General features: G+C 34.1%; 1 protein-coding gene across 1 annotated transcript in view; it reads right to left on the bottom strand.

Moving 5' to 3' along the window:
* Window positions 1–1259: 1259 nt before the first annotated feature.
* Window positions 1260–20692, bottom strand: part of CD2AP (CD2 associated protein) — a 79872-nt gene continuing 60439 nt past the window's right edge. The window contains exons 12-18 of the mRNA XM_068994152.1: window positions 19816–19987; window positions 19286–19428; window positions 12413–12525; window positions 11617–11718; window positions 10393–10562; window positions 8628–8691; window positions 1260–4204 (exon numbers count right to left, since the gene is read on the bottom strand). Of these exons, the coding sequence (XP_068850253.1) occupies window positions 4163–4204; window positions 8628–8691; window positions 10393–10562; window positions 11617–11718; window positions 12413–12525; window positions 19286–19428; window positions 19816–19987 (806 nt within the window). The 3' untranslated portion in view covers window positions 1260–4162. The remainder of the gene's footprint in view (window positions 4205–8627; window positions 8692–10392; window positions 10563–11616; window positions 11719–12412; window positions 12526–19285; window positions 19429–19815; window positions 19988–20692) is intronic.

Below are 20692 nucleotides of genomic sequence, written 5' to 3'. Positions count from 1 at the left end.
AACAATGACAGCTCTTGAGAACAAGGGGAAAAAAAAAAAAATCATCTGCTGATGCTGCTAAGGTCTATGGCAAAAAAGAATCTTCTATCCACAAAACTGTGAAGAAAGCAAATTCCCGATAGTTTTGCTGTCCCATTTCAAGCTGCAAGTTAGACCCAGCCACGATGCGTGGGAAGTTCTTAGTTAAGATGAAAAAGGCATTGTATTTGTAAAGTATCTTGAGAGAGAAAGCATACTCATGTGACTTTCATTAGAGTATACTGTTATAATTGTTCCATTATTAGTTCTTAATCTCTTAACTGTGCCTCATTTCTAAACTAAACTTTATCACAGGTGCATATGTATAGGAGAAAACATAGTATAATGCAAGGTTCAATAGAACGTACCTGCTATGCATAAGGACACATGACTGTATTTTCTCTTATTTACCAGGACATCCAGTTTTGAGTTCAGAAACCCAAAAAGTTTATGTTCAAGGTTATACTTAAGCAACTAAGCTACGGGTGGGTAGCTGGGGCTTGGGAAAACTGTAGTCAGTTTTAAAATCCTTCTGTATTCTATTCTTATATCTTTATACTCTACTTTGCTCTTTCAAATCAGCTTTTTCCAGATGACAGAAAAATGTAACTGTGGAGATCTTCCATGCTGAGACTAGCTCTTTGTTTCAAACGTTTAAAATCTCAATCTCTGAGTCAATAAAAGACTTCAATTGGGCAAAGCACTCTCAGCTCCATTTTGAACAGAAGACAAATGAAAGGAGTATTTCCTCCAAAGAAAGGGATGCTGCATTCAAAAACAAGGGGAGAGGATGTACTGTGCCTTTTTCATCTGCCTAATCCCTATCATCTCCATCACTGCAAGATGTTTTTAAGAAGAGGAAATTAACCTCTCCCATTTTTAAAAATCTACCCCATGGCAAACACTCCATAAGGTACTTCATATAAATCATTTCAAATTCTCCCAGTACTAGGAGGTAGGAATTATCTCACAGTTCCAACTGAAATAAAAGACTCTCACAAAGGTTCAGGAAACATCATACAAGTCTAGAACTTTTAATGCCTTTGTATCTTCCTGTTTGCACTGCTGTATTTGGATTGCAAAGAGCTGGACACGACTGAGCGACTAAAACGGTTTTATTTGGAAAACTCAAAGTAATATAAAATAATCTTCATCATACTCTGCAATAAGCATAAGCTGAAGTTAATGAAAAAATAATAAAGACCGACACAACTGGCAACACTATTCTTTATTTTCTTTTTGAAGGAGAAGCATGCTTTTTACAGCACCTGTAAACAAGTCAGTGAAGTCTACTGTTCTGAGTTTCCCCATAAATATATATTATTATTTTTTTGGAATGTTAGAATACCACAACACCAACTGCATTACATAATAGATACTGAAGGCGAGTTAGGCTATAACAAGGGTAAAATTTTATGGCTAAAAATATTCATAGCAGCAACTTTTAAAAAGATGATTTTATTAAATCAAGTCATTGCACCTGGTCATCTTATTGCTACAGCAATACAAGGCCATTAAATTTTAACACTTCTCATTGCTGATTTGAACTGATTGTCTCATTCTAGTCATACATTTCAAGTTTAAATGCAAGCATAAAATGTTTACCAATACATCTAGAGAGCACTTGGGTTGTTGTTGTTTTTCTCTGTGATCACAGTAAGAAGCATAAAAAGAGAATCCTCTGTTACACCAGGCCCATTCTCTCTTCCTATCTTCAGACTTAGACTTTGTAGAGAGGTAATAGCTTTACAGAATGACCGAAGCCTAGTGGTCGCATACATACACACTGTACATCTAATATTAAAATATAATTCCGAAAATTAGTAATATGACGTATTTCAAAGAACAGCAAACCTGAACGACACATTCACTAACAATTTGGCAATGACAGATGCCAAGCAGTTCACCTCTCCTCTGTCATTTATACTCACTCATTATTTTTAAAAAAGAGAAAAAGATTTATCCCCAAGTAAAAGCTATTATTATTACACAGCATCTTGTGATATGAACTTTACAGGAATTAATACAATCCCTATATCAAGAGCAAATACTGGTGAATTGCTAGATTAAAGTAATCGTTTTTCCCTTTGAATTTGTAGGGTTTTCTTTGCTATTTGGTCAAGGGCAGGAAAACAGATATGCTACTTTATTAATTTTCAATTCTAACTGAGGCAAACACTTTAAATGTCTTTCTGCATTCATGACCATCTTGATCTTATGCACTGGTGAGAAAATGATCAACAAAAACTTTAAGAACAGCCTCAAATCCTCTGGAAACTTCCCCTACCCTATTATTAGGGTGGGCAGGAGTCCCTTCATAAGACTTTACAGTCATCAAGCTGAAGGATGATTTCCAGAATACACTGTTTTTATTTCTACCTAAGAACTTTCATATTAAAAGAAAATTAGATGCAATTTATTTAAGAAGAAAGAAATCATTCATTTGACAAGTCATTTAAAAACATTAGATGAGGAATAAATAATTTTGTTCAGTAGTGGCCTCATCAGAAGAGCCCAAGGACTTTAAAAAGTTAAAATGTATTCACTCAAAACACAATCAGATTTCCCCCAAAGATGAAAGTTGTGGATCTAACATGAAGTAATTATGTATTGGAGTTTCTATTATTTTCTATTTCACTCTTTTTTTATTGGAGACAACATGACAAAATTTCATTAACACAAGATTTCAGTACTGTAAGACTAAAACTTACAGGAAAAATATTGGTTTGGGGGTTTAAACAAAACCAAATAGAAGCATGATAGATGGTACTTAAAATCTGAAAGTCATTTGCTATAATAAAGCTTAAAGTCTAATCTTTTTGCAAAAAAAGAATCAAATTTTTACTTTTAATATAAACTCACATATGTTGAGGCATATTATCTGCAGATAACATTTTAAAATGCTCAAGTGTTCATAAGTGACTCTGAAGAATCTGCTCTTCATCCATTTTGTGAAAATGCATTTTGAAAATGGACAACTATATTCCGTTTTAAATAAGCTTTATGATCTACTAGATACTCTTTTTAAAGTTGGTACCTAAATGATAGCCCAAAACATCTCCACCAGTTAGTTTAGTCTAGCAGGTAAATTACACAATGTAAAACCTGAGTATATACATAATGATAGCGCATCAAAGTATGAAAATGGACACTGAAGTTCTGAAATTTTGTTTTCTACATTTCCATTATTAAAAATCAGAGGCAGGGGCACGAAGAATTAAATCACAAGAACATGAAATGAGTTAATATTTGAGCCCGTAAAATAAGCAGAGAAGTACAGCAATAAGGCTGGTGTTTGCATATTATATGTGCTGTTGTTTGTAGGCACAACAAGTTAAGGGTTAAATTGACATTTTTAGTTCCTTAGACCTCATGTAAGCTTAAAACATAGCTCACATTTTCCCCAATATATTTAACAATCTGATACATTTTAACTAAATTCCTTTTATGAATCCTATAGTGCAAGCAATATAAAATATTCCCAAAGTTGAAGAAGTTATTTTGATTATTTCATTAGTTATTACTATATGCATGGGTGAGTAATCTGGTTCATAGCTAGGAAACTCCTATTTCATCACCCAGAGTACAAACAGCACTGCAAACAAACAGGCACAACAGTGTAATCCTGGGTTAAGAAGCTAAACATGAAAAAAATATATATACAAAGTTTATATCCCTTATGTTTTATGGGAAAAGTAGTGGCTACATTTACTATAAAGCTAAACTGTCCCTCTCAAATGATATATTTTACAGATTATTTGAAAAGATACCACCATATTTATAGTATAGATCTCTTTAAAAATAATACTACAATTTTGATTTAAAAAAAAAACTATTGTGAACTTTCTTTCCTTATTATACAGATTCAGTAGTATTTTAAAGCAAACTAAACAAAAAAAGTTTGCAATCCCAGCACATAAGAAATAAGGCCTCTTTTTTTCATATTGGCAAAACAAAATATATAAAAAAAAATTCACCCTCCCACCTACAACTTTTCTATAGATATAATATACTATATTCATATAGTATATGAGTTCATATACTCATATTCTTTATCACAACATCAGCATTTGTTATTTCAGTTGAAGTTCATAGTGTTGCTTCTGAATCCCTGGAACATTGAGAACACTGGGTGCCCGTCACCTCAGGAAGACAGGAATGCTTTTTTCAGCTTCTCTATTTCCACCTAAAATACAAGACATAAATTGAGCAACAGATAAAAGTCTTTACTTTAGTAAGGTGTGTTTATTTTCATCCTAAATCGAGAAGATCTGATCATAATTTCAAGCCTCCAGATTTTGGTTTCCAATCTAAAATCCAATTTCCAATGGTGTGATAAATACTTAAAAAGTTCAACAGAAGAAAATGTCACAATGCAAGTTCCTTAGTGGTAGGTAATAACAACAACAAAAGTACCTACAGCTGCTTTTATAGAGAACAATGTTAAGTAATGTATTTGAAGATCTGTAAGAAAATCTTTAGCCCTGCAAAGAACAAGAGCATCCTCGAAACCAAATTAAGAAATATACTCGTACCTGTAATTACACAAAGTGGGCAGTACAGAATTTTTTTTTTTTTCCCAAAAAGCAGGACCAGTTTAGTTCTATGTTCTTCACTTACTGCTTAGATAATATTGGTAATTCACAACCTCACTTGGTCTCAATTTCCTCAACTGTAAACAAGTATGTTCTAGATTAAGTTGCCTTTGAAGCCCAGGAATATATATAAATTTCAGTCAATGGGTTATAAATATTTCCACCATTAGGTAGAAGACATTCTTCACTTAATAGAAATTCATGATTTAAGACACTGAAAAGAAAGTTAGAAAAATTCACAAAATTTTCACAATAACTCTAGAGTTGTTTTTAATTTTTACATAATACAAATAACTAAGTTGAGGCTAAAAGAGATTCAATACCACACTTGTGATTCCATGCAGAACTTGTACTGGTAAAGTCTAAGGCTTTAAAAGCCACAGCTTTTGTACTCTCTTCCCAATTGTATCCCCTTCATGGATCACAGCCTTGTCGTGGAGAAGGGACTTGTATAACTCAATGAAGCTATGAGCCATGCCATGCAGGGCCACCCAGGACAGACAGGTCACAGTGGAGATATTTTGATTATCTCTGACCATTCACTGCATGTAGACACATTTAGGGCCTACCTTCTCCTTACAGCATCATCCTTCTCTCCCATCATCCCTTTCCCCCATAAGGCATAAAAATAATGCATGTTATGGCTAACTTCTGACAAACAGTTCATTACTAAACGATGAGCATTTTGCAACTGTCAGAAAGTATAAATTCAATAAGCTCACCATCTCCTAAGGGATCCTAACCATTCAAGAACAGTTTGTTTATTCCAGGATATTTCCTGGTATTATTCTTTGACTAATACGATTATTAGCTAAACATGTTAGCAGCACTGAATTGAGACAAAATAGCCTCAATCTTCAGCTAGAGTTTCTCTTGTAGCATGTTTATGTTCATTACTAGATTTTTGTATAACTCCACAGTATCATTTAATACTATCTGATGTTAATGTTAGCGCTTCCCTGGTAGCTCAGTGATAAAGAATCTGCATGCCTATCTATGCAGGAGATGTGGGTTCAATCTTTGGGTCTGGAAGATCCCCTGGAGAAGGAAATGGCAACTCACTCCAGTATTCTTGCCTGGGAAATCCCACCAACAGAGGAGCCTGGCGGGCTACAGTCCATGGGGTCACAAAAGAATCGGACATAACTTAGCAACTGAACAACAACAAATGTTAATCCTATAGTAATTCAAAGTATTATTTTTAATTTGGAGGAAAACATAGTTTCTCCTTTAAAACTATGATCCTAAAACTCTATTGCCTTTATTAAAGTACACTTTTGCAAATACAAGGGTCAAATTTTTCCCATTTAAAAAAATTTATAACATGGGTCAGTAAGAAGCTAAGTAACAGCTGATTTTGCTGGGAAACAAAAATTAGATGAAATTCTTCAAAATAAGAAACAAATAATTCATTTGGCTTTTCATAATTTTTATGACAAATTAAGTCATAGGTACAAATTTAGCATTATTAGTTCATCTTGCTAACATTAATACCTTATCTCCATATACAAATATTATTATGTATAAAAATATAAGGAACAACATTTAAGAAACATTAAAAAATTTTTTTCAATGTCTACCATGCTTTACACTGGGAATTTAACATACATTTGGAAGATATTATGTATCTCCTACCATTTATTAGTGTGACAAAAATTTGTCAGCAATCTAATATGTATACAGCACTGTACTAAGAGCTATGGGCAAAGATGAAACAGAAAAAGATCCCATCTTCAACAGTACAGAAATAGGCAAAATAAGTATATAACATAAATAGCAACAAGATAGAAAATTATTACTTATTCATCTCCTATAAAACTAAACAACATGAATTTGAAATAAGAAAAACTGCTTTTAATCAGAGGACTGGTGGCCAACTCAATGAATGTCATTGTTTGAGCAGGGCCTTGAGAATTCTACAGAACTTGGGCATGAGAAGATGAGACAAAAGGGACACCCATGAAAATACAGTAGGAGCAAAAATTCAGACCAGGGAACTTCCTGGCAGTCCAGTGGTTAAGACTCTGCATTTCCACTGCACAGAAGCGAGGGTTCAATCCCTGGTCAGGGAACTAAGATCCCACACACCGCACAGCACAGCCAACAATGATAAATACTAATAAACCAGGCAAATCAACTGTAAGGGACAACTGGGGATAAGAAGCAAGTGAGCAAAGAAAGATAAACTAGGACTGGGACATAAAAGACTTCATGAGAGAAACAAACTAAACAGAAGGTAAGAGCATGAGAAATGGACAGAAATGGTAGGAATAAGGCAGGAGTTTCGGAAATAAAGCCAGGAGACCTGAAAAGTCAGTGGGATGAGAAAAGACAGAAGTCCCACGTCTGCATGACTAGAAGGGCAACAAACTTTCGACACAAACAGAAAATCAGAATCTGAACAGAAGGTATCATGGGTAACAGGGGACATGCTAAGTGGAACATTCAGGAAGACTACTAGCTGGAAACACAAGAGAGAAGCTGGGAAAAGAACTAGACTTCAGTGGAAGATGCACCACAGCTGCTCGCCATACTCCTGGGCACAGGTGAGCACCGTGGATACACAGAGCAGGGCTGAGGATAGCGCTGCAGGAGCACCTCACTTAGGTGAGGGGGGACGAGAAGTCAGACAGAAGAATGCAGGGTCACAGAACCCAGAACACACTTTGAAAAGTAGAAACCTGAAGCGCTGGGGAAACTGAAGAGACACAGGAGCTGCCTTCAGAAACCCAAAATGCAAAGGGTTAAGGACTAAATTAAAAGCGAAGACTCACTGACTACAAGTATATGCTTTTCTTGTGCTTTTGCAACAAATGAATCACGAATGAAAAGAGAAAACTACAGATCAAGAGGGTAGCAAGACCTAAAGGGGGGCTTTTTATTTTTAGAATAAAGAGGAAAATTGAGTATTTTCAGGCAAAGAAAGGAGAGTACCAATAAAGGGTACATGTCAGATAAAAACAGCAAAAACGGAGTTTTGATAATCTGCCAAATACCTTCACATATAGTATCTCAACAAGTAAAGCTAAACTAGGTAAGTGACTTCCTCATTCAAGCTGTGTAACTTAATACCTAAGAGCAAAGGTTCTGAAGTCTGGCTGCTTCTGTTAAAAAATGTTAACTCCACTGCTGACTTAACCATTCTAAACCCTAGTTTCCTCACTCTTAAAATAGGAACAATGATGCTTACAAGTTGTTATGTGTCCAATGAGACAATGTTCAGGAAGTGCTACGTCTGACATATACGCAGTTCTGAACTGAAAGTCACAAGGCTACGTCAGAAGAGGAGCTCAAGTTTTCTTTTTTAACAAGTTCCATGTTTGCTGTTCCACAGTGAGAACAAAAAGAAACAGGCTAAATAAGAAGGTAAGGTAACATAGGGAGGAGTATGCAAGACTTAAATACAAAATGGGAAGAGCCTCTTCAGAAGAGGAGGAAACACTGAGATATGCAGAAAAACACTCAAACACAAAAAAATACAAATGAAGACAGAAGTCAGTGAGGATGGAAAAAAGGGAAGATAAACAAGTGAAACTGTCAGTCATCAGCAGAGTGAAGATGATGACATTAGCTATAAAGTAAAATTAATTCAGTGAGAAAGCGAAGTCAGCAAATCTAAAACCATTTCATTGCCATTACCACTATCCCTGCCCCCAAGCAAAAAAAGGGGAAGAAAGTATAACTGGGAAGAAAGCTACAGGTCAAGAGAGAAACAGAGCAAAAGATCTAGAACTAGACACTTTCAAGAGACAAGATCGATGTCTGCTTCATTCAAGAGCGCATCCCGTGTGCCTCGTGCTTGCAAGAGTGAATGCTCAAAAACATCTGCTGAATGAATGAATGGAATGTGGCAGGGAGTCAGCAAGAGATTAATTAAATGGTGACCCATGGTAGGGAGTGTCCAACCAAAGCAAGACAGCATAATTTGTGGTGGAACCAATCGCCTGGTTGGGTTGGAAAAAACATGCCTAGTTTATGCTGACTACAATCTCAATGCTGGAAGAAATGAATTACCTCTAGATTACTTCTCATTTCCTTCTCTTCTTCCAAATCTTTTCGTAGTTTATCCAGTTCTTTCCTAAAAACAAAGTTATTTATTGCTGTTAAGTCTTTCAATTAATAAATGTATTTGACTAAGGCGAACAAATCTGTTGGCTGATATCCCAGAACATAGAAAAAATTTTGCAAAGCAAACAACCATGTTGATTAGAAAAACTTCAAATTCTCTAGCTGAAACAATTCGAAATGACAGTTAAAGCAAAAGCAGGGCAAATCTGAGAGAAGGAAATTTTTAAGTGAATACAGGTAATTTTCCATATTCAGTTATCATCCATTTTGAGGCAGGACACACAGCTCACATAAGGTGGTAAAATGAATGTGAAAATATGTCACGGGGCAAAACAAGTTATAGTTTTTAATATAATAAACCTGAATTTTACATGTCTTTCTCTCTCTTTTTTAAACTTAAATATTACATTAAACTCCGAAATCCAAACCAATAACAAAAAACTTTAGCCAGCAATTCCTCTCCCTGTAACTCGTGTTTTCATTCTTCTAGGCTTCTATCTTTTTAGATAGTCATTTTGCCTTCTATTTAATTTTCCAAGAGGAATTCAAGACTTTTAAAATAGTCTTTGGAAACACTTCTAAAAGATCTGATATATATGCTTTAAAATATAGGTCATTAATATTTTTATTCATTCTACAGCGTATTTAAGAGCATCTACGGGCAATCTGTACATGTATTTCTTAGTTCTTAACAGCACACATGGCATCAAAAATGTAAGATGTCCCAACCCATTTATTTTATAAATGACCAACTCAACCCTAGCAAAAAGTGATCCAAGTCCTCGGAGAAGAAAACCAAATATACATGCAGACATATCCCAGATCCAAAATAAGATGAATCTTATTTGCTAGCACTTTTAAGACTAATTAACCCCTATGTTTGACATTTCTAGCTTCAAATTATATTTTTCAGGCTTATCTGTGCTATAACATGCATTACCAACTCACTTCTTCTTCTGGCTGTAGCCAGGCGCTCCACCATATGGATGGACCACAGCCTGTTTCTTCATTCCTTAACTGATGGACATTTAGGTTGTTTGCACTTTGGGGCTATTATGAATAACACTATATATGGTTTTTGTTTGAACATTTGTCTTCAATTCTCTTGGACAGCATTATACCTTGGAGAGGAACTGCTGGATCATATGGGAACATGACAGTTAACTTTCTGAGTCACAGTCAGGCTGTTTTCTGGAGTGGCTGTACCATTTTACATGCCACTCGCAATGCATGAGGATTCCAATTTCTCACATCCTTGCAAACGCTTGTTATCGCTCATAGTTTTTACTATAGCCATCTGAGTGGGCACGAAATAGTATCTCTCTGTGATTTTGACTTGCGTGTGCTAATATGACCAATGGTGTTGAACATCTTCTCATGTGCCTACTGGCCATTTTTCTATAATCAAACTGCTGGAACCTAGTCTATAATCGAGCTACTACTTCCTGTTTTCACTGGTTTTCCTTTTTCATAATCAGGCTAGGTTTTCTTATTCAAGCTCTCCAATTCCTAATCGGAATAATTAGAATAACTGAGTTTCTAATTATTCTGTTTTCTAATTCCAGCTTTTTGCCAAGAGGAGACAGACACTATTAAAAAATTTCTTCGAAAACAAACTTGCTCATACTACACACGTCTTTACTTGATATAATTTGGAAGAACTCTTTACAAGTGTGTTAAGTAGTACTCAAAGAACACAAAGGCTACTTACCCATGGTCCTTTTTCAGTGCTTCCACAACATACAGCAATTCAACAATCTGAGCTTTAAGTTCATCCAAGGAATTTTCTGCTTCTACCTTTGCTTTCATTTCTAATGGAGTTAGAAAAGTAGCTGTATTTGGTTTAGAGGTACTTGAAGGTGTTGGAAGGTGCACAGGCAGCTGAAAACATAATAAACAGAAATTTTTTAATTTTATTTGCATTTATATTTAATAAGGTCAAAAGATATTTTTTACTACAAGGAGATAAATAACTGAAGTAATACTTCCAAGATAAATGATAAACCTGAAAATCAAAAAAAGCAGCTTGATGATCACAACTGGAAAAAACCACTAAATGACCAAAGAATAAACCTGTAATTACTAAGGGTTTTTTCTGAGAAATGTCAAAGGTTTCATTTAAGAAAAAAATCCATTAGATTTATCTTATGGTTGCCGAGTGGAGCATCTAGAAGCAAGAATATAAAAGCATTATTAAGGTACTACTTTGATCTTTCATATTAGTTACTGTTTAGAATATCCAAAGAGCTCCAATGCAAAGCAACTATAAAGAATGCAGTAGTCCAAAGAGGCATTAAAATGAATCCATGGCCTGATACCCTTTTCCTATTTCACTTGGGTAACAGCAGGTATTGATAAAATTTCAACAGACTGCTGTCAGCTGAGAGAATCAGACTAAGTGTATCTGATAATCTGAATGGCAGTCAGATGCCTTGCAATGAATCTGAGGAGCAGGAATAATCTTCTCAAACATAAGATGTGTGTCAGTTTTTGCAATACTATCTTAAATTAAATGGCAAGGGTCTAGAAAAGGCCCTCAACACCATGTAACAGATGGAAGAATCCAGGTCATTCCCGTGTTCATTCAGTGTTTATTATGGTGTCAAGCTCACTATGATGTAAGGAGTAAAGAACTGTTGGCTTCTGCCGAATAGCATGGGTTTTAATGGGAAATGAAACAAATGTATAGATCCACGCCTTAAAAATTATGAAACATGTAGCATCTGTGCTACTCATTTAAAATAATGTGACCCTCCTAAAAAGAGATCTGCAGGGAATAATGCAGCATCAATTTAACAGTAATCACTTTATTTTTAGTAGGCATTATTTCTTGGCTTAAGAAATAATCCTTCCTGACAGACACTTTTAAAGCCAGTAATTCTGATGTTCACAAACACTACAAATTATATAAATCTTAGACCACAATGCACCTCACCTTTGGAGAGTAGCATGAATCCTTCTTGTGTTCAGATGGCTTTAGGTTGGCACTGTCATCTTCTTTTGGTAACTTCAAGGTTTTTTCTGGGCTGTGAGTTGGCTAAATGATTTTATTTTTTAAATCAAGAAACAGAAAACACCAAAGAAAGAAAAGGTAGTAAGCATCTGCCTAATAAAGTAAGCAACTTTTATCACTGTTTTCAGCAGCTACTGTTCCAGATATCCCGTTGTTGTTAACAGGATGTTACATAATTTCATGCTGAATAACATAGTTGCATAACGTAAGCATGGAAAAACAGCTTGTCTATTAGCAGCAAAAAATTTCTCTACTTACATTAACTTAAAAGCATAATAGTGCTTAAGAGGTAATATATGAATACTTAAAGTACTACCAGTATCCCAGGCGATGTACAGAAAGCATAAAAAGAAGTTATAGGGGGTGGGGAATGCTCTTGTTTTTTCCTGAAGTGAACATGTACCACTCAATTCTAATCACTGTTGTTGGACAAGTAGATTACACAGGTCCCCTTGTCTCCTTTCGACGCTGTGCTCTATGGTTATGGTCTTAGGACAACTCCACTTCTGATTCTGTAATCTTCCATTCCACATTCTGCGGAAATGAACAGGTCTCTTTCCTCATATCTCTTAAATACAACCCTTGGCCACTTATGTATAGCTGTCTTTTCTGATTTTTTAAACTTCACTGGAACTATAAATCCTCCCTCTTTCTTATCTTCAGAAGGACTCTGGACTTGCTAAATGGTCTGTGCTTCACAACAGTAAATGTAACTCACAGAATGTCCACCATTGAAGCGGCCGGGCAGTCTTCTTCCAGGCATCTTCGGTCTATTTGCAGTGAGATGTAGTAAGTTCTCTGAGGAAGCTATGTCATCAAAATTTACAAGATCTGGAGAATAAAAGTAAACATATCTATTAAGAGATAACTGCACATTTTAAAAGGTAAAAAAGAATGTCTCTGTATTTTCAACAAACTATAAAATTAGAAAGAGTACCACTAAGACTCACAAGTTGACCTGTGCTTTTCATATGCATTTGGAAAACAACACTCACCCTCAAACACTAACATCCTCTTTACCTGATACATTTTATATATCAACAATATAAAGTTCATGTCTTCAGTAGAGACTTAGACCTCAACAAAGTTCTCACTGAAGGATATAGATCTGTATCATAAGCTGTGTGTGTGTTAGTTGCTCAGTCGTGTCCGACTCTTTGCGACCCTGTGGACTGCAGCCTGGCAGACTCCTCAGCCCACAGGATTTTCTAGGCAAGAATACTGGAGTGGATTGCCATTTCCTCCTCCACGGGATCTTCCTGACCCAGGGGCTGAATCCAGGTCTCCTGCATTGCCAGCAGGTTCTTTACCGTCTGAGCCACCAGGGAAGCCAGTAGTATGAAAAAGCCTATCTTCCCAAGTTCTCACTTATTAAAAAAAAACCTACTTCAACGCAGAATTAATTACAACATATCAAAAAATTAACTCATGGAATGTGTATTAAAGTTCAAGTAATAGCCTAATATTAAAATTTTAAAAACTCGGTTTTATCTGGAACCCTGCTGCTTTCCAACTACATTTCTTAAGGTGAAGATAAAGTGTAATTTAATGTCTTTATACATGTATGTGCGTAGTATACTGTAGCTGGGCCTTGACCTGTTTATACTCCACTGCACTTCTGTTCAGACAGCATCCATGTGTAGGAATCAGACGACAGTCATAAATCTAAGGCAGATTCAGACAGCAAAGGAAAATGCTATACACATCACCCACGTGCTTTCCCATCACCAAAGGCTGGTTGACCTTTCATTCAGTATCTTGAGTTTAAGGACAAATCTAGGTTAATTTGCATCTCTGAAACAATGGTATATAATACCTTCCCTTTTGCTAGATGGTCCAGAAAACCTTGCTTAAGGACCTGATCTTTAATTTTGAAGCCCAGATATCTGTTAGTGGTATAAGAACCCTAAGGTTAATTCCAGACACTTCCACTATTATTAAAATCTCCCTCTGGCCCAGATTCCAAACAAAGAATATTAATCGCAGCCAATATGCCATCACTCATTTCGGCAGCAAGGCATCTTTCACCTTGTCTTCCAAGTATGGAATCATTTTTCACGCTGCCATTGCCTGGAAGTTTAAAATGCTTCCTGTCAAATATTTACATGCACAAATTCAAAGAACTGTTATTTCTTAAAAGAAGTCCAAAGACAGTTATCATTATTGCCCTTAAAACTTAATCAATTTTCATATTCTAAATAATTTAGAGGAATTTTTTTTAAAAGGGATGGAAGACACAAAGGTAAAACAGGAAGAAGGTTACTACTAATCGGCAATATGCATTCTGTAACAATTGTATTTGTTGACCTCTGTTAACTCTTTTCCATCTTCATGTTCTGGGGTTGCTTTATATGTTCTATCTTGGATCTAGTCACTAGGCTAATATATCACAACAGGCAATCTAATATGCTTGGTTTGATTTCTGTCTTGAATTTTTTGGTTTTAAGTGTCCACAAATAATTATAATATACACCAAAGCATAATAAGAAACACAGCGGCTTAAACGGAAAATGCATTATATAATGTGAGAGATCTTGAGTTTAAATATATATCTAAATAATTACTACATAAACGAAGAAAACAGTATTTTAAAAGGTGTTAAAATATGCTATAGTTTGAAAGGTTAGAAATTGCTTTTTACACTGATACATACATACTGACAACCTACAAAAAAAAATCTTGAAAAGCACAATCCAGTAATTTTTGCCTATGGAGATTATTTTCAAATGCATATTTAAGCAACATGCAAAAAGAAAAAGAAATAAAACACACGAAGAGATGAAGCTAAATGAAATTAAAAAGATAAATGAAAGGAAGATTTACAAAATTATAGATCATGCTCATGTAAAATGCCTTCTATATGTCCAGTTTTGGGGCACAACACCAAGACAAGTAATTTTACTATTCTAATACTCTCTCAGGTCCTCCATTTAAGTCACTGGGTTAGTAAAATGAAATAGTGCACATTTCTGATTCATGATATGTTTGAATGTTTCTAATTTTGCCTAAGAGTGGTATCAGTGAATCTATATTTTACACATGGCATAAAAGGCACTCTTGCCATCACACGGCCACTCTGCAGTCCGTGTACACTTCTACACACTGCCGAAGACATGGAATTTTTAAAAATCAAAATGAAATATAAAATTTGGGGAGAAAATAAACTGACTTTTATGGTTGTCAATTAAAAAAAGCTTTTATCAAAAGAATATTTTAAACTAACTAATCAAGAAAAAGTTTCCAATATGAATTTCATTTTATTTTAAAATGGAAAACCAAAAGGGTTAGAATAGACAGACAAACATGTACACTTTAGTAAAATCACAAAGAAAACTCAATGTGCACCACCTATTTATAGTGAATATATTATTTTGATTTCTTTTATAAATTGTCATCTTACCAAATGGAGAAAGGTAGGATAATTTCCTGACACGTAAGAAGGGAAACATGGCAAACAGGCTAGGAAACAAAATCTGGAAAGAAAAGGCAAGGATAGGAATGTCTAGAAAAAAGACTAAACCAAAAAAATTATTTTACAAAGCAGGAAAAAGGAACAGTCGTAAATGAATAGAACCATTTCATGTTTAGCAGATATTGCAGTTTATCTAAACTTACATTAGGATGTGTATTAGATTTTAGATTTATTCTTTTGTGTTTCATAAAGAAAAACTATGATTAGTATTAATTTCAACATACATTAAACTAGAAAGAAGCCTTTTTAAAAATTACTCACTTAACACCACGACAATTTCTAAAAGGATGCTTTGGTACTTAAACTAGAGGTCAGAGTAATAAAATCAACATATTAACAACTCATTGATATATTTGCAACTGAAATTAAACCACCTTATAGTCAAGTTTTAGTCCTCAGCAGATGATAGTAGTTACAATAAGACAGGCAATTTTAATTCTGGTATAATAGAAAAAAAAAAAAAAGCCAAATATTATTTTTAAATATCTCACCATAAAAATACAACTCAATATAACACTTAAAATCTCCCACAGAAACAAAGGAAAATTCAATTGTGCCTTATGTGAAATTCTCTATAATGATATTATCACAGAAATTATTATTAGAAAATAAAAAATTTTAATTACTGCCCTTATTTCACAGGTAAATTCTACATTTTGGGGTACAGTGTTTTCTTTTGGCTTGAATCCTAGCTTAGATGCAAGTTCACTTTTTAAAGCATCTACTGCTCAACAGGCAGACATCATATTTGAAAAATCTCACCATAATTTGAATAAATATTGAGAAATTAAACAAAATATATCAATTAGTAATTAGAAGTGAAGAGAAAGAACACCATTCTACTTAACAGTGATGACTTTCAGATCAAATGATGTATATATTTCTAATATTTCTTTTAATGCAAGAAGAATTTATCACAGAAAGATAATCAAACAGGATAAAATACTATACTCTAAGAATACTTCATCAATTGTCCTTTGTCAATGAAATAGCTGTTTCCACTAAATTTTCTATCTGGAAGTTTAAAACTATTTTTATAAACCAATTTTACTTTCTGGAAAACTTACTATTTTAGAAATATTTAGACTATGTGAACTTTATAATTAACCTGTAGAAGCAGTAAGGTTATCCTAAACCAATTTTTGATGAAGTGTTGGAAAAAGAGAAGAAAAAAAAATGAAAACATGCTTTGACAGCTCTGTAATACACAGTGCAATCTTTTATCATATGAGAATATTTACGAAGAAACTTTTTAACAAACTGAAACAAATTAAGTATTCTAGGAATGTTTTTCTTACATGAATAAAAGTCAGACTCAATATTTATATACATGAATATATATGTTTATATATGGCTTTATATATAAGGAAATCAAATCAGAGAGTAGGGAAAGGAATTTACATCCTTAACAGACAAGAGTAGGTACATCAGAGATATAAGGGATCATTCAATTGTTAGATAAGTGAGAAAACTGAAGAAACATGTCAATTACCTACCAACTAATAATTTAAAAGCCACATTTTTTAACAGCAAATTCTACTATATCATTTCACCTCAAATTATTACTTTACAAAATAACTAAATTCTAAGGAGACTTTCATGTATGTTTTATACTTTCTGGAACTTATGTTAAAGGGCTAGTTTCATGTCATTTAAAAAAATTAAAACCTTACACTGCCCCATGTATGTAAACTAAATCATACCTCAATGCAAGGCCAAATTTGAGACTGTATCTGGTAACAAGCACAGTTCTTTTTGTTTTTTAAGGTGCCAACATCTCGAAGAAGAGGTAAAACAAGTACCAGGTTCATTTTATACTACAACTACTAAGAACATAATATTCTAATTAAAAAAAAAAAAAAGGAAATAAGAAGCCTCTGATCTGAGGCTTGAAACACAAGCTACTTGCTGTCAGCAGCAATGCCTTTTATCTTAGCATCCTACTTGTGCCCAAAACACTACTGCGAATACACACCTGCTCAGTAAATATTTGCTACTTAATATGAACTCAATTTCCAAAATTTATATTTTCTGAACTTCACAGTGTGTAAGTGCAATACACCAAAGGCAGTGTGACAGTGGAAGATACAGACTGCAGCTTGGAAATTAACTGTTAGTTTTTTTGACCATGTATAGTCTTCAGTTCAGTTTAGTCACTCAGTCATGTCTGACTCTTTGCGACCCCATGAATCGCAGCACGCCAGGCCTCCCTGTCCATCACCAACTTTATTCATTTCAACAAAAAAGCTAACTAGAAATCAGAACATTTCAAACCCTGTTCCACAAAGCCTCTAATTTTTAATGAAGAATAAATAATGGTTATGGATATAAGACAAGAAATAGGACCAAGAAACAAAGGGAAAAAACAGAACTTTCCAATCACCAGTAGGCACGTATGTCAAGGAAATAAAGCTTGCTAGTAACCATATATAGATAAGGTTTGGGGAAAAAAGTGAAAAATTTGTTTTAACTTACAAAAAAACTTTTTGGTAATTTCCAAGACTATGAGGAAACTAAATAGAGCAAATGTTAAAGAATGACACAAAGTAACAAAAAATACAGGCAGGAAAAAAAAAAAAAAGCTCTAAATATTATACTTTCAGCTACCAAAGAGACTTTTTAATCAAAATCCAGAACTTCTGTGATAAAAGACTGCAGAAAACTGCAGAAATTCAAAAGAATGCCAATGGATTTTTTTATATCCAGAGTTTGTGTATGATTTTTCTCTACTGTTGAAAACATATTTCTAGCTGCATTTAAAATCAAACAGAAAATGGTAAGAACTAATAGAATTATATTTTTACTACTAACCTCAATTTTTTAAAAATTAAAGGATTTTTAAAAGAATATAAAGCTGATTTTTGTTTTTATTTAACTACCAGTAAATAAGAACAATTTTTTCACCAAAAACATACTGAATATATTTCAGTGAATGTCTCTAAAATACAAACAACATCTCAATTTCCAGAAATTATTGATAAATATGACTTCATCCAGATTAGGCAGGATCCAAATACATGATGAAAGATCTATAAAACATTCTAATTAAAAAACTACAAGAGGCTATGCTAAAGTGAGAGCTTTTGTACTCTCAAACTAAAGAGAAGGAAGAAAAATACAATCACCTTAAATATAAGAAAGGAAGCACATTTTACAATACAGTGATAAAAAAAGTTTAGTGTAACTGGCCTTCAAGTTTAAATGTAAAGAAATGTTAACTTGAAGCTAAAAAATACATTAAGACATTAAAAAAAAAAATTTAAGGAAATACCAGAGAACTTTAAGGGGGTTTAAAGAGTTCTCTTCTGTTTATATGATCTTGAACATTTGCTATAACTGAAACTTACTTTGTTTAGACGCAAAATAGGGGAAAATGCCATCTGCCTCTTAAAGTCAATGTTATAAGAAAATGTGTTTAAAGTGTGAAAAAACTAAAGAACAAATGCCAACTGCTACAAAACAACCATTACCACAAAGTGATGACTGTGTGATGCTTTTAACAGTGAGACCTTTATCTAGACTTTATCTAGACTTCTCTGATGCAAAAAGAAAAAGGAAAATGACCTCTCAGTATTTCATTTTATAACTGAGTATAAAAGACCAGGAGACAAAGCGGATTAATAGGCTAAAAAATCAGTGCTAAAACTGAAGGAATAATATTTAGCTAAAGAAGTAAACCTTGCTGTATATATATATATAGAGAGAGAGAGTCATGAAAAGTCTATTTTTCAGAACTGGAAACAACAGTATTTGGAGATTTTAGTGGGAAAAGAAAAATATTGTTCTTAAATATAATCTAGCATGGCACTGAAACTCTAGTTCATTCATATCTGCCCAAGTTAGGTGGTACGGTCGTTCCACTATGAAGGGATAGAACAATAAACGGCTGATCTTTTAATATCCATCTCAGTTCTCTGACCAGTGACAAAGCTTATGTGAACCAGAAATATTTCGTCTGTTTATATTCTTTCAGTTTCATTTTCTATTTTGGCTTGAGAGATTTTAAACAAATTTTAATTAAATTCCACTATATCCATTCACAAATCTTATATTCAGTAGTTTCTAAACTGTATTTGCACTTTTATTTCTTATGCACCATCTTTCCACATGTTAACTTACCTGTTTCTTTAGAGCTTCTAACTGTAAATGAATCTAGGTCTACTGATTTTGGTCTAAGTGGTAACTGTTCAGAATCTAGCTTTGGTTTTGATACTGGCTCAGCTTCAAATTTTGATGAGCTGGTAGAAACATCTCCATTAATCCTGAAGTGAGAAAAATCAAACACATGTAAAAATCATTTGTATCTGAAGCATGACCATGTTTTTAACATTGTGATTTAACAACACTATAGATGTTATAGTGTAACACTGATTTTTCTTTTTCGTCTATAAAATTATTTCCATAAACATAAACCTCTACCCTAACACCTATCATAATAAAATAAGAAATGTAAATAAAACAGTTTAACATAAGTGTATCTGCCTACAGTGAACGTAAGATTAAAAACATTTAACACAGATTACAATCTATACGAAAAAGATGAAAAGCAAGGACTTTAAAAATAACTTTTGAGATTAAAGACAATAGAGCCAAAATTATGTCAAAAGCAAGTAAATCAAGAAACTAATTTAAAGTTAGATAAAACCTACTTGGCTACAGGAGGAGGTGGAAGAACCGGTTTCTCAGGGCGCTTTGGGTACACTGCTCCAGATCTCAATAAATTACTGGCTTTGGTGGGTGGAACAGGCTTCTTGGGTGGGACTAGTGGAGCAGCTGGTTTAGAAGGTTTCTGTTCCAGCATTGATTTTTCATCCGATTTTTCTATTATTAAAAAATATTTAGAAAGTTACTAACAATCAGAACTATTTTTAAAGCTAATGTCAGACTAGAAAGGTGTGAAACACAAAGACACTATTCGTGTATGTGTACACTGTTTCATCTGTTTTAAAGTTTTAATTTATTTACGAAGTGTTACTCGCTCAGTCATGTAGGACTCTTTGCGACCCCATGGACTGCAGTCCTCCAGGCTCTTCTGTCCATGGGATTCTCCAGGCAAGAACACGAGAGTGGGGAGCCATCCCCTTCCCTTCTCCAGGGCATCTTCCCAATTCAAGGATCGAACCTGGGTAGCCTGCACTGCAGGCAGATTCTTTACTGTCTGAGCCACTTTAAACTTAACTATCATTTTAAAAAACTCTACCCTGGTAGGAAGGGGGACCACTGATAATCTTCTGATTAACAAATAAGGCCTGCTTCTTACTGTCTTCCCACCACCCTTTGCTCTTAGGGTTGGTATTCTACTCCAATATAATCATGCATAATCTACGCTAAGCAGAAAACAACATTATCTAGACTTAAATCCAGTCCACTTTCTAAAACCGAAGTATAGGGAACTAAAAATGAGTAGAAACTCTAGTGCCATTTATTGATAAATAATCATGATAACAAAAATTTTTTTTGAAAAACTAAGGCTAGATTGATTAGTTGCAGATAAGAAAATGACAGGCTTATATTTATAATTCTTAT

This window comes from Capricornis sumatraensis, chromosome 22 (genome assembly GCF_032405125.1).
Source record: "Capricornis sumatraensis isolate serow.1 chromosome 22, serow.2, whole genome shotgun sequence".
NCBI lineage: Eukaryota > Metazoa > Chordata > Mammalia > Artiodactyla > Bovidae > Capricornis > Capricornis sumatraensis.
The sequence above is the reverse complement of the archived record's forward strand: the minus strand, read 5'-3'. Positions and strand labels throughout refer to the sequence as shown.